The sequence below is a fragment of the Capricornis sumatraensis genome, chromosome 10, assembly GCF_032405125.1.
Source record: "Capricornis sumatraensis isolate serow.1 chromosome 10, serow.2, whole genome shotgun sequence".
Taxonomy (NCBI): domain Eukaryota; kingdom Metazoa; phylum Chordata; class Mammalia; order Artiodactyla; family Bovidae; genus Capricornis; species Capricornis sumatraensis.
Window position 1 is genome coordinate 40,796,380 of NC_091078.1, and position 14,650 is coordinate 40,811,029.

Here is a 14,650-nt window from a genome sequence, read left to right on the forward strand (position 1 = left end):
CGCGGCGGCGCGGCCCCCACCCTTCCGCCGCTCGCGGGCCTGCCCCTCCGCGTCCCCAGCCCGCTTGGGGCGGGGTCAGCGGGGCCGGAGTGGGGCGCCGGAGGCGGCTCTGAGGCCCGGCTGGCCGAGTGCGGGAGCGCGGAGGCGGCCCCGGCGCCGCCCGGGCCCAGGCGCGAACGCGCGGCGGCGGCCCCTTCGGCCCTCCCCTCGCCCTGCCCCGCCCCCCGCCCGCCCGGGTCGGCGCGGGGCCGTGGTGTACGTGCAGAGCGCGCCGAGCGAGTGGCGCCCGCACGCCCTGCGCTGCTCCGCGGGCCGGGCCCGGCCGCCCGGAACGCTGAGGCGGCGGCGGGTCTCGCGCGCCGGGTCCGCGTGCCCGAGCGGTGGTCGCCGTCCGCCGCGCAGGCCGCGCTCCCTCAGCCCGCGGCGGCGATGAGGCGCTGAGGCGGCGGCCGGCGCTGCGCCGCGGGACCGAAGGACGAGGAAGCGGCCGGGCCGAGGGCGCGGGACGCCGGTCTCCTGAGGCGAGGGGCGGCGGGCGCATGGCGCAGTGACGGCCCCTGCCGCTCCGCCCGCTCCCCGGCCCCAGGCTAGGCCGTCCGGCCGCCACCCCTCCTGCTCGGCCGCCGCCTCCACTGCCGCCGCCGTCGCCGCCATGGCCAATGACAGCGGCGGGCCCGGCGGGCCGAGCCCGAGCGAGCGAGACCGGCAGTACTGCGAGCTGTGCGGGAAGATGGAGAACCTGCTGCGCTGTAGCCGCTGCCGCAGCTCCTTCTACTGCAGCAAGGAGCACCAGCGCCAGGACTGGAAGAAGCACAAGCTTGTGTGCCAGGTCGGCGAGAACGTTCCTGCCCCCGGAACGGGCCAACAGCTGCAGCCGGGCCCCGCGCCGCCGCCCCGGGCCGCCGGAGCCAGGGAGGCCAGGAAGGCGGCGCCGCGCCGGGATCGAGCCGTCGAGGCCGCGGGCCCGCGGGCCTCCGGAGACGCGGCCAAGGCGAAGGCGAAGGCCAAGCCCACGGCCGACCCCGCGGCGGCCGCGTCCCCGCCCCGCGCGGCCCCGGGTGGTCAGGGTAGGGTAGCGGCGGCCGCCGAGGCGGAGCCCGCGAAGGAGGAGCCGCTGGCCGGCCGGTCGCTGTACGATGAGAAGGCGAACCTGTACCCGCCAAGTAACGCGCCGGGCGAGGGGCTGAGCCACGGCGGCGGCCTGCGGCCCAACGGGCAGACCAAGCCGCTGCCGGCACTGAAGCTGGCGCTGGAGTACATCGTGCCCTGCATGAACAAGCACGGCATCTGCGTGGTGGACGACTTCCTGGGCAAGGAGACCGGGCAGCAGATCGGCGACGAGGTGCGCGCCCTGCACGACACCGGCAAGTTCACGGACGGGCAGCTGGTCAGCCAGAAGAGCGACTCGTCCAAGGACATCCGAGGCGATAAGATCACCTGGATCGAGGGCAAGGAGCCCGGCTGCGAAACCATCGGGCTGCTTATGAACAACATGGACGACCTGATCCGTCACTGTAACGGGAAGCTGGGCAACTACAAAATCAATGGCCGGACGAAAGTAAGTGTGTGCTAGGGGTGGGCGCGGGGCGAGGAACGCGGTTTGTGTGTGTAAAAGGGATTTCCTTCTTGTGCAGCAACCCGTGGAGAAAACGGATATCATCCACCTACTGCCGGTTCACGCACTTTGTCTAATTGTCTGGTCTGGCTAAATTTAGGCTCCCCTTGAACGCTGCTGTTTTGTCTCGTCCATTACACTGTTTTAGTCGCTTCAAACGTCGCAGGAGTTGTAGCCGCGCGATGGGGATTATCGGAGTGCAACCCAGAGCAAGTGCTGGGTTCTACCTCAGGCTGGTGTTTGCATCGGCTCTTCAAGCCCCCGTGCTCTTTGAACCACTCATCAGACTCTGGCTTACCCAGTCCAAGGTTGTGTGTTTAGTTAAGAATCTGCCAGCTGACCACAAAAAGGTACATTTAAAAATAAGCATGTAGGCCAAAGACTCCTTGCATTTAGGAAGAGCTTGGCTCCTCCCCTCCCCCTCTTAGAGCTCGCATCCATCTCCCTGTCCCTACTGCTTTGAAACCCTTTACTAAACAGGAGAAGAAGTATTTCCGTTTTCAGACCTCTCTGTGTAGGTAGGTTACATTTTTAGCATAGGTTTCCGTTATTTGCTTTTGTTAGTATAATCCCTCTGTTGAAAAAGAACTGTTTAGCTTTCTGGAAAAAAATACGGAATTGGATCATGAGGGAGGGCTCACTCTAACGTCTCAATTTGATGAAATCTCTTTGTTTTCTCTTTACTATTGTAGATTTTTCCCTAACAGATTCTTTGATTCCTACCTGGTCTAATCCCTCTTCCCTCCTCAGTGCGGTAAATGATAAACTCTTTCCTTCTTTATACTCTCTCTCCGTTTGACTTCCCAGATCTTAGTCTTTTCTTTGTATCCAGTTCCACTCCAGGCCACTCTACTCCACCTTCTTCCACCATCCATCTCTGTCCGATATTGTGAGTTTGAGGAGATTGTTTAAAGAGGCCATCACACGTGGGTGTTTATACACAGACACTCAATCTTCCCAGTAGTTCTTTTGTGTGTGTCACGCCGTCTGTTTTGGCAGTCGTTATGTGTGACTCAAGGCTGAGCACAGGCAATAAGGAAAGTTCTAAACATGAAAATCCGGTGAGAAAATACAATGTAAAGTCGAGTTTATGAGCTGCTGCTTCGTTGTTGGAGGAAGGCACATGTCTCAATATCATACAGTCTCAAAAAAAAAGCTGAACGCTTACTTAACTTTAAGCTGGAAGGAAACAAGGGCCTGATTAAACCTCAACTTTGGTCTTTAATGAAATTTTCATTTATATGCATGTACATTTTTCAACTTTATTATGCACCAAATCTGAATATAGCCATGAACTCTAGAGCAGGAAAAGCTTGAAGGCGTATTAATGTAACAGTACAAAACTGACCCAAGTATGTATGTAGTTGGGGCACAAGCTTAAGGTGAAGTCATGAAAAAGATAGTGTCCTAAATCTTCCTTGATCTGCTTTTCTTAGTTAATTTAGCTTTCCAAATTAAGCTAAATCCTCTTCTCTCCGATCTTCCTGTTTTTAACTGTCCTTCTCAGGGAAGGAATAGCAGTCAGCCCAGCTCTTAGAAAAGTGTCTCCTAATAGGAGGCTGTTAGGAAATAGCCACCCCCTTCCTGGGAGTGCCTGTGGCTGAAGGGCCATTGAGGTTTTAAATCACCTGACTACCCAGATCATGTGAAGGAACGATGGATTTTAAACTCTTGAGATTTGATCTTAGGCTTGCTTACCTTAATTTTAGGGAGACGGTTTCAGGATCTATGAATAGTCTCAGGGACTCCCATTCATTGTACTTCTTGGATGAGAGAGGTTTTGGTAATCTTGTTTGATTGTGTGATTTTAAGCATTCCTGAAAGAAATTGAAGATGCTTACTTTCAGGAATGGGAAGGCAGTCAAATTACCAGCCACCATATAATGAGCAAACTCAGTGTGCTGTTACCAGCTTAGGCTCAATACAGACATGGTCGCAGTAATTTTAATCCTATGAAGTGGGTAGTATTATTCTTACTTTATGTTTGAGGATGTTTTAGCTCCTAGCTGGCGAAGACCTACCACTTACAATAACCTAGCTGGGATTCAAACTTAGGTCATTCAGACATCAAGCCTGGTGCTTTTTCTACCATACTGAATATGGGGAGGATATTAAATGAGAACATATAGATTGCTTAGCACACTATTGGAACTAAAATTTGCTGTACATATTTTGTGAGAGCATTAGTCTTGTATGTGAATAATTGTAGTTTATATTAGGACTATATAAACAGTTGTATTAGGTGACTATACAGTATTTGTTTCAGTTAGTGACTGAAAAGCCAGTTAAATTTATCTGCCTCATCATGCTTATTTCAGTATATCTCTCTCTCTTAAAAAAAAAAATTATTTTTGGCTGTGCTGAGTCTTCATTGCTCTGCGGGCTTTCTCTGGTTGTGACGAGTGGAGGCTACTCTCTAGTTTTCATTACTGTGAATTTTCTTGTTGCAGAGTATGGTCTCTGGGGTGCACGGGCTTAGTTGCCCCATAGCATGTGGAATCTTTCCGGACCAGGGATCAAACCTGTATCCCCTGCATTGGCAGGCAGATTTTTAACCACTGGACCACCAGGGAAGTCAGTATAACTCTTAAGAGAGGCATAATATAGGTGCTATATATTCAGACTGAATAACAACAACAATGTGATTGCATTGTCCTTTACAACATTATGGTGACTCTGAAAGGTACTTGCCTTGAATATGCAGTATTTTTCTCAGATTTTCACAGCAGCTCTGTAAAATATTTAGGTTGTTGGTATATTATACCTGTTTATAGATTAGAAAAGTTAGGTCACTTGTTGGTAATCCTGCAGCGTGTGTGTATGAGTGAGTCTCTCAGTCGTGTCCGACTCTTTATGACGCCTTGGACTGTAGCCTGCCAGGCTCCTCTGTCCATGGGATTCTCCAGGCAAGAGTACTGGGGTGGGTTGCCGTTTCCTTCTAATCCTGCCGCATACCCGGACTTAAATTCAGGTTTTCTGACCAAGATTTGATGTTCTTCGTTTACATTATCTGTTCTGTATGGTCTTTGTATATGTCAGGGCCCGCTAATGAGATGATGTATAGTTTATAATTGGCTGTGGCTCATTTGGTATTTTTTTCCAATTTCTCCCAAGTTTCTGCTTCCAGTATGCTTATCTGGCGCTGTTTGTCCTACTTTAAAAGAGGAACTGGAAGGGAAGGATGAAAAAAGGATAGGAACGTGAAGGAGAAAAACAGGAACATGATTGTAGTCACTGAGTTCCAGTTTCCATTTTCTCTGGTCCTTTTTTGGGATTTTCCTCCTTTCTGCCCTTAAGCTGCCCTTTAATTCTTTAATTAATGGACTTTAATGCTTTTTCACACCCTTTCTTTCGTCAAGACGACTTGCTGTGGTGTCCAAGAGGAGGGTATCATGGCCTACTGATTGTGAAGAGTAACGTTGTATGGGCTACGAGAAATCATAGGTGCCTTTTAACTTGTGGGGTAGAGGAAGAATAATACAGAGGAATGCAAGTCCTGGGGAAACGAGGAACTGTTCAGTACGAGCTTCCTAACCACTCTGAAGGAAACCATTTGCCTGTTAAAATAAAATTGCTAGGATCGTATACGTATTTTTCTAATTTTGTCTAAAGCTTACTCTAAGGAGTGATAAAACAAGACCAATAAGCAGCAGATTGTATTCCTGAGATTTTTCACCAGTCCCACAGTTAATTGGGCAGCTCTAGCTGATTCTGGCTTTTAGAGCAAAGGACCGACCTGATCCTTTATCATCACTAGCACAGAGATGTGGTGTCAGTCCTCTTAGATACTGCGAAGAAAACCAAACAAAACTGCAGTGTGTGGGCTCAGTAGTTGGGGTTCCCTGGCTCTAGAGCTTAGACTTCGTAGCTGTGGTGCGTGGGCTCAGTTGCCCTGAGGCATGTGGCTTCCTCCTGGATCAGGGATCAATGTCTCCTGCATTGGCAGGCAGAGTCTTTACCACTGAGCCACCAGGGAAGCCCCTGAAAGAATAGTCTTAGTAGGCTGTGACAAACAGGTTCAACTCTGTAGAAAATACGTTCTGTATGGTGAATTAGTTTACATATAGGGTAGTTTCTTTAATTCTAAAGGAGTTTTATTTTAAATTAACAGATTGTTGTTTAAATGTGTATAACTCTTCTCTTATTTACTATCTAATAAGCCTCAGAAATGTCCTGAAACACCTTAGTCACACAGGAGGAGGCCATCTGAAGTCAGAAGCATAGTGGACTTTGTGCTGCGGTGACACCTGGGTTGGCTCCTGGATCTGCCAGGGTTTCTGTGTCCTTGAGCCAGTTGCTTAATCTTTCTGAGCCTCAGTTACTCCATTTGGAAAATGGTGTTAAATGATGCCTGCCTTTTCTGTCTCTCAGGCTTCCTGTGAGGAGTGTGTATAATCATGCGTGTAAAAGCACTTTTTTACTATAAAGCACTGTGCAAAACTCCTTTTCTCATATAAAAAATTTCCCCTTTTCTGATTTCTTTCTTTAAAAGAGTTCTTTGCTTTTCTTGTCTTTCTCTCTTTAATAAGCTGGAGGAAAAAAAGACTTAGAATGATCACCCATTTTTTACTTCCCCCTACACACACACACACACACACACACACTCACACACTCACACACTCACACACACACACACTCACACACTTTTTTTTAAAGAGAGGAAATAAGTCCCAGAGAGGTTAAGTGACTTGTTCAAGGTCAGAGGGCTGGTGAGTGACAAAACTGACTGACTTTTGACTGACTTCATTCTTGTACCTGCAACTTGATGCCGCATCTCCTATAAAAGTTAACTATTCCCACTTCACTAATTTTGGCGTGTTTTGTGCCGTTTTTGAGGCTATGCTTGAACATTTATGACTTCCTTCTCCCTTTATTCCCATCACTCTACGGTTTGTTTGGCTTATCTGATAGTCTAGTTAAAATTTTCCTCCTCTCTCTAATTCCTCCCTGACTACCCTAGGTGTTCTTTGTTCACCTCTTTTTTTTTGCTCTGCTGTGAAAGCCATTTTCCCTGAAGCAGGCCTACTGTCTCTTACTTCCCTAGTTGGAACTGTCTTCCTGCTCTGTGTTTCTGATTTATGTGTTCATTCTCTGCTTTCCTTTCCCCTTTTTCCTCTATCAGGCATGAAATCTGTCTTTGTTCATCTTCTAGCATGTTTTCTGAAGCCTTAGCCTTCCCAGTATGCCTTTGGATTGATGTTATCAGCTTAGTTGTTTTTATTTAATTTTTCTCTTTAGGCTTTTAAAGCAACACCCACTGTTTCAGTCTGCCTTTCATTTGCACACATTCCTGGACAGTGTTTCATAGATGCATTTTAATGCTGCGTTTGTATTCTACCTCCCTTTCCACTTTGCCCTTGTTTCTGCACTGGAAACATTGTGACTACAGGATGGCCTTCAGATCATATTGAACCATATTCATAGCTTGTCTTTGACTCTTTCTGTTCCAGCTAAAAACTTTCCGTTCTGAAAAACAAAACGAAGAAACAACAACAACAAAAAAAACTGACAAATGATTAACCAAAGTCTTCCCGTACAGTGGTTTGTTTGATACCATTTTTCTTAATCCTGACTCTGAATTGTTCTGTCGTCTTTATTGGAATGTTCTGTGTTTCAGTTATCACACTTTTTCAGAACCAAGTCACAGTTTTTATTTCTTTTTTAAAAATGTACCTATTTCTTTCTGGCTGTGCTGGGTCTTCGTTCTTGCGCCCGGGCTTTCTCCAGCTGTGATGAGCAGGGGCTCCTCTGGGCTGCGGTGCACGGGCTTCTCACCGTGGCGGCTCCTCTTGCTGTGGAGCGCGGCTCCAGAGAGTGTGCTCAGGAGTTGCGGCGCAGAGGCCTCGTTGGTCTGCAGCATGTGCCATCTTACCAGATCAGGGATTGGACCCGTGTCCCCTGCATTGGCAGGTCGATTCTCGACCACTAGACTCCCAGGGAAGCCCCACAGTTTTATTTCTGAAGAGCTTGGATAGTATCTATACCTTCTGTCTGTTTGCTCATAGAAATCACTATAAAATTTTCTTAGGTTTGGATTTTTCATTTTCTTTATTTAGTGTCTCCAGTCCAGTTTCTTTTCCAAAGCAAAATACATGTACTCATGGCTCCTCCTTGTCATATGCTCTGAGTCCCGTCTTGATAATCTTTTCATTTGTTTGTTGATTCACCAGATAATATGAAATGAGTACTTTGTATGTACAGGTGCTATCCTCCGAGCTAGGAGTACCTGAACAACGGGAACAAAAACACCCCTATTCTCATGGAGCGTACATTCCCCTTGAGGTGTGGGTTGGGGAGAGGGAGTTAATAAAGAGATGTGTAAGTAAGTACATGATATGTTAGATGGTAAATATTAAGACAAGAAATTGAACTGGATAAGGACTGAGTGATGATCAAGGCGGATATTCTTTTACATAGGATTTGGTAAAATAATATATTTACAGAAGACTTGAATGAGGTGAAGGGGCCTGGGTTCTAGGGAAACGTGGGAGAGCATTCCAAGTAAAAGTATTAAATCGTCAGAACTGTGACCCTGACGTGGAACGTGCTTGGTTTGTTCAGAAAACAGTGAGGAGAAGGTCACTGCGGTCACAGTGGAGGGAGAGAGGGAGAGAGCATGATAGAGGTGGGCAGTGAAGAAGGGGCTGGGAAACGGTCATTTCATGGAGTATTTCAACTTGAAGCCATGGCGAGAGCCCTGGGTTCTATGCTGGGTGCTCTGGAAGGCCACTGGAGAGTTTTTCCTGGAAGACCTTGGTGGCTGCTGTGTGAGAGTACACAGGAGGGAGCAAGAGTGGAAGCAGGAGAAGCGGGAAGGAAATGCTTGCAGCAGCCTTGGCTCTAGGAGGCTTTCATGAGAGCAGTAGCTGCAGACCTGCAGATATTTTGAAAGCAGAGTCAGTGAGATTTATTGATGGATTAGATGGAGGAATGAGAGAAAGGAAGGAGCTGAGGACGCCTCCAGGTTTTGGCTTGAGCAATTGGAAGGAAATAATTACTATTTTATCTTGCTCTGACTCTCCTGCATTTCTCCTCTTGCCCTACTTTTTAACCTTCCATTTATAGCAGAAATTGTTGACACTTTTTTTGCAGCCAAAGCCAGAAGAAAAAAGTTCCATGCTCTACTTCACATTCCTTCAGGCTGGCGGTGCTCACTGCTACCGCTGCTGACCTCCCCGCAACGTCCTCCCCTTTCCAGAGGCTTTCTGGTGGCTTGGCTCCTGTGTTCCACGTGCCCGCCCTGGGGCTGCTGTGGGATCCCTGCAGGATGTCTTGAGGCGCTGCTGGTGCTGTCCACAAAGCGCTGTGCTCACTCAAGATGGCTTGTAGATACAAATCCACGTGAAAAGAATTACACAGATTCTGAAATTTAGGGAAACATTGGAGAAAATTGGATGGGTCAGCGTGAGAGACAAGCAGGCTGCTGCTGCTGCTGCTAAGTCACTTCAGTCGTGTCCGACTCCGTGTGACCCCATAAACGGCAGCCCACCAGGCTCCCTTGTCCCTGGGATTCTCCAGGCAAGAACACTGGAGTGGGTTGCCATTTCCCCCTCCAGTGCATGAAAGTGAAAGGTGAAAGTGAAGTCGCTCAGTCGTGTCCGACTCAGCGACCCCATGGACTGCAGCCTAGATTTAGATTAAACTTCAGAATAAAATTAGGAACAGAACATCTTCATTTAAACCTGCTGTTGGAAGTAAAGCCCCTGTAGAAAATTGAGGGAGAATGACCATAAAATATAAAAAATAATGCCTGATACATTGGTGCAAACAGCTGTTTTCTGCCTCCTGCTTCCCTTCTCGCTCCTCTCAGTACATCTGTGGGCTCTCTGACTGGTTTATGCTCCCACAGTTCAGATTTCCCACATCCCTTTGCGTCTAGCTTAAGTCCCATTCCCCATCCCCGTACCTCCGTCAACTCTGATCCTCCACTGATCTCGCTTTTCTCAAAAACTTTATGTATCTTTTATTCCTGAAGTATTTTCTCCAGAAAGTTCTAAGGACAAGGAACTGTTTTATACTATTCTGTCTTACACAAGACAGAAAACCTTTCATTGTTCTCGTTATTTATTATTCACATGTTAACATTCAGTGAATTGCCCTCAACCTGTACCTCTCTCTGCTGCTGCCCCTCTTTCCATGTCATCTTACTACAGTAAGACTTTTTGAAAGTCTATGAGCATTTTCATCCTATTGTGGTCAACTCTCCTTTCTATGCTTACTATGCTATTTCTAGTCCCTATTTTCCTGATAAAAATAACCCAGGCCAACATGGCCTGAACTATTTTTAACTGCAAGTACTGGGAGAAAGTTCTGAAAGTGAAATGAAGTTACAGCCACTGTGGTAGAACCCTACACATCCATTAATCTCATGGGGAAAGGCATGTACATCTTTCTTCCTTCAACCCCAGTGAGAATCCCCAGGGAACATGTGTCACTTTAGAACAAAGCTACATAGTAGACTCGATGAAGTGACCTCTCACACACTCCTCTTGAAGCTTGTGCCTAGCAAGCTCACACAAAGCTCATCATGTTTATACCATGGGACTGATGTGCAAAATAAGTTTTTTAAGAGCAAAATCATCATAGTTTTGATTTGGTTTTAGTATTTGGTAATTTATTCAGAATTTCAGATCACATTAAAGGAGGTTTAAGAGATTTTTTTTAACAAGAGAAGGCATGAGTTAAACAAGATGAGAAATATTTCTTTATGATCAGAAAATCTTCGGGTTTAGCCATATCCACGCGTTTAGTCAGCTTCGGGGAGCCAGTTAATCTGCTTGTGTTAAAGGAGGCAGTGCATGTGATGGAGACTGTGCGGTATAAAGGTCATTTGAGTTTGGTCTTGAAGTGCATTCATACATTTTATGCTTAAAAAGAATTTCACTTTCCAATTTTGCTTAACTTTGGTATTTAAAATGTATTTTCATTCTCTGAGAACAATTTTTTAGGTGGAAGAAAGAAGCCTGAAGATGTAATATTTACCACAGATAATACATGTGCAAAGAATGGGTGTAGTTTTGGATGATTATAATCCAGAGTATTTGGAATCAAATCTCTAAAAAAAATTTTTGGCTAAAAATCACGTACGGTAATAAAACAGCACCCTGTCCAATAGTTTACAGGGTTCCCCCCCCGCCAAGATAATTACATACACTTGTTCGTAGCTTTCTTTTGTATCTGGACCCCTTTAGGGATCTAATTTTAGCCATGTACCTTCTCACTCTAAAAATGAACATACATGCCTGTTTTGCTTATACTAAAGCCAACCCATAGATCCTGTAGTAAGAATCTCTGTTTTAAGACGAGTTCTAAAGAACAAAACAAAACATTTTTAAGCATTTCATGTCTGGTTATGGTTTATTCAGTTGCTGTTGTTGCTCCATGTCCACAGAACTATGCTTTGAATCCCCTCCCCCATCCCGTGAAAATAGTCAATTTAAGTTATGGAGACCCAGATAAAGGATATATTTTATAACTTAAATCTAGTGGTGTATTGCGGACATGACTGAAGCGACTTGGCAGCAGCAGCAGTGGTGTGTATGTACAGACTTCTGAAAGATGTTTGCCTTGTACTGTCTGGCTGTAAAACAGAACAGAGTTAACTGGTGTGTACCAGGATGGAAACCATGACCTCAGCGAGAATGCCTTCCCAGAGGACATACCTCCACAAGCACGTCTGCTAGGTTATCCTTGCTTTAGAATTCTGGATGTGCAGTTTTGGCATAAAAGATTGAGGTTATTACCAAAAAATAATACTGGATTATGATTCTTTGTCTTCTTTCCTTTTACACTTTACACTGTCTTGTTTCCTACTCCCACTGAATATGTTCATGTATGTTTCACTTTTTTTTTTTTTACTTGTAACTGGCATGTCAGTAAGATTAAATCTGAATTTAAGAAAAAATAGAAACTGTGGTAGTAATAGAGCACTAGGGCTGGGAGTGGGGAGCAGTACCCTCATAACAAAAATGAAACTAGACTCATATTGGTTGGTTTTGTTTTTATTAAAAATAGTTCCTGTAACTGTTAGATTTGAAGGATCTCTTGATAGTTTTGGTAGAAAATATTTTAAAGATGTGTGAGAATAATTTGTCTATCCTGTTTTCAGGAACTGTGCTTTCATGTTGCATAATAACTGTGAGCTTGGTCTCTGATATAAAGATCCTTGCAGGTGTTTCTTTGTCTCAGAAGTGTCTGGGGACAGGGGTGATTGCTGATAGAAGCCAGGAGTGGGATTCGGACCTGCTCGCAAGGCAGTGCTTGTCATTGGGCTCTCTGAGCACTGAGCAAGTCACTCAGCACCCCTCCCAGCCTCTTTGTCTCTGAAATGGGAATAATGCTGACCTGATTAACAGGAGAAGTGTTGAATCATTGGTGATTGTAAGAAGGTGACTGACTTTTTCACGCTCCGGAGTGCCTTTTCGATCACTAAGCCTTGGTCTTGGCTCTCCTCAACTCTACACCTTTGCCTCCATTCATTGTGTTGGTACAGCTTTCTTGTTGTTCATTTGCTCAGTCGTGTCTGATTCTTTGCAACCCCATGGACTACAGCACATGAGGCTTCCCTGTCCTTCACCATCTCCTGAGCTTGCTCAGACTCATTTCCGTTGAGTCAATGATGCCATCTAACCATCTCGTCCTCTGTTGTCCCCTTCTTCTGTCTTCAATCTTTCCCAGCATCAGGGTCTTTTCTAATGGGTCGGCTCTTCAACTCAGATGGCCAAAGTATTGGCGCTTCAGTTTCAGCATCAGTCTTTCCAATGCATATTCAGGGTTGATTTCCTTTAGGATTGACTGGTTTATCTCTTTGCTGTCCAAGAGATTTAGCATCATCTTAACATCACAGATTCAAATTCAGTTTTAGATTCAGAATTCTTAACTTGCTTTTAATGGGATTCATACGTGCCTGCTAAGTCTCTCCAGTCTTGTCTGACTCTGTCTGACGCTATGGTCTCTAGCCTGCTAGGCTCCTCTGTCCCTGGGATTCTCCAGGCAAGAATACTGGAGTGGGTTGCCATGCCCTCCTCCAGGGGATCTTCCTGACCCAGGGACTGAACCCGAGTCTCATGTCTCCTATGTCTTCTTCATTGGCTGGCGGGTTCTTTACCACTGAGCCACCTGGGAGACCTTTTAATGGGATACCAGAACCATATTTTTATTTAAAAGGAATCTGTTGTTACTTAGGCAGTTGGCTCATAGCCTTGGCATTGTGGAAACAGACTGGTCAGTTGATAAGGGCACCTTGAACTGAATTTCAGAAGTTGTGTTACATCATGGGTAATGAAATAACTCAGTCTGAGGGACACCTGGATCAAAGGCTCTTTCTCTCCATGTTCTCCCCTTTAGCAGAATGAAGTCAAATGGCAATGGATATGCATTTAAAAAACTGAAACCTTTACATGTTAATTTTAGAGGTAGTCATGCATACAAATGAGCAAGTACCTATAAAGTGATTGGATCATATCTCACACAAAATATACAGCCTCGTGTGCTGTAGTCCATGGGGTTGCAAAGAATCAGACACGACTGAGCAAATGAACAACAAGAAAGCTGTACCAACACAATGAATGGGGGCAAAGGTGTAGAGTTGAGGAGAGCCAAGACCAAGGCTTAGTGATCGAAAAGGCACTGCGGAGTGCGAAAAAGTAAGTATTTTTATAGTTATTATGATATAAACAGGTTAGATCATTTTGTAATTTGTTGATGGTGTTTATCTTATATATTTATCTTATATAGGCTATGGAGCTTTTAAAACAGCTTGAGAAGGTAATTCTTCCTTCTCTAAAATAATGAAGGGGGTTATTGGAGTAAGCTATTTTTCAGTCATGCTTTATGTCTTTTTTACCCTTAGTAATATTATTTTTTGGCTATTATCATTTTGTAGAATTACTTTGGTGTTTGCAGTGTTGAATTTTACTCATAATAATTGTGCTTCTAGTGAAAAATGCATTTTAAGAACCTCGTGTTATCCTCAATTTAAAAAAAATTGCTTATATTTTTCACATTTTTTCCTAAAATTGATCATTTTTAACAGTTGAAACATGAAACCAGTAAGATATGAACTATTTTAATATATTATAGGAAACAACTGTTTTATGTTGACACTAGACAAAATTATTTGTTTACAAATAAAGCTTATTTGGAATACAGAATTGAGAGGAGATTGAAGTTAAATTGCATATGTCCATAGCTGTACTTTTTTTTTCTTAAGAAAAATATGCTATCTAGATATAGAAGAGTAATTTCTTTGAATTTTACAGTACTTTTTATAATTTAATATATTTAGATTAAATACTTGGTAATTTCGTGCTTGCTATCTTTTCAGTTTGGAAATTGCTGTATATCTTAACTGTAAAGATCTCACACATGAAAGAAAGATTGCTGCTTTGTCGTTTTATATGTTGTCTGATAATAAAAAAAATGAATTGCTTCAAAATACATGAAGGCAAAACTAATAGAATAGAAAGGGACAGTAGATAAAAATTATAGGTGGAGATTTCAATACTTTGTTCTAGTAATTGTTAGAACCAAGCAAATAGATTATCAGCAAGCATGTATAAAATATTTGAACACTGTCGGTCAACTTGACCTAATTGACAACTGTTGAACACTCCTCAAAATTACAGAATAAAATACTTGCTTTGTAAACACACATGGAGAATAGACCCTGTGCTGAGCCATTAAACAGGTCTCAGTGGACCTGAAAGGATTGAAATCATTTAGAGGCTGTTCTTAGACCACAGAAGAATTAAGTTAGAAGTAAAGAATAGGAAGAAATATTGCAAATCTCATATATGTGGAAATTGAAAAACATATTCCTAAAAAATCTATAAGTCAAAGAAGTAATAGATATAGACATAGAGGTCAATGGGCAGGAATAAGAATCTAGAAATAGACTCACATTGAAAACATCAGTTGATTTTTGTTGTTGTTGCTGTTTACAAAAACACTAAGCAGGATAGTATTTTTTTTTTTAATAAATGATTTTGGAATAGGTGAATATCTATATGGAAAAAGTAAACATGACCTTTACCT

The 14,650-nt window shown here is 44.4% G+C and overlaps 1 protein-coding gene across 2 annotated transcripts in view; it reads left to right on the forward strand.

Annotated features, from left to right (window-relative positions):
• Nucleotides 1-652: 652 nt before the first annotated feature.
• EGLN1 (egl-9 family hypoxia inducible factor 1) overlaps nt 653-14,650 on the forward strand; it is a 48,995-nt gene continuing 34,997 nt past the window's right edge. Inside the window, exons 1-2 of one of the 2 annotated variants that reach the window (XM_068981818.1) lie at nt 653-1,131; nt 1,165-1,558. In XM_068981818.1, the coding sequence (XP_068837919.1) occupies nt 653-1,131; nt 1,165-1,558 (873 nt within the window). Of the gene's footprint in view, nt 1,559-14,650 lie in introns of both variants that reach the window. The other variant, XM_068981816.1, reaches the window with a different exon arrangement.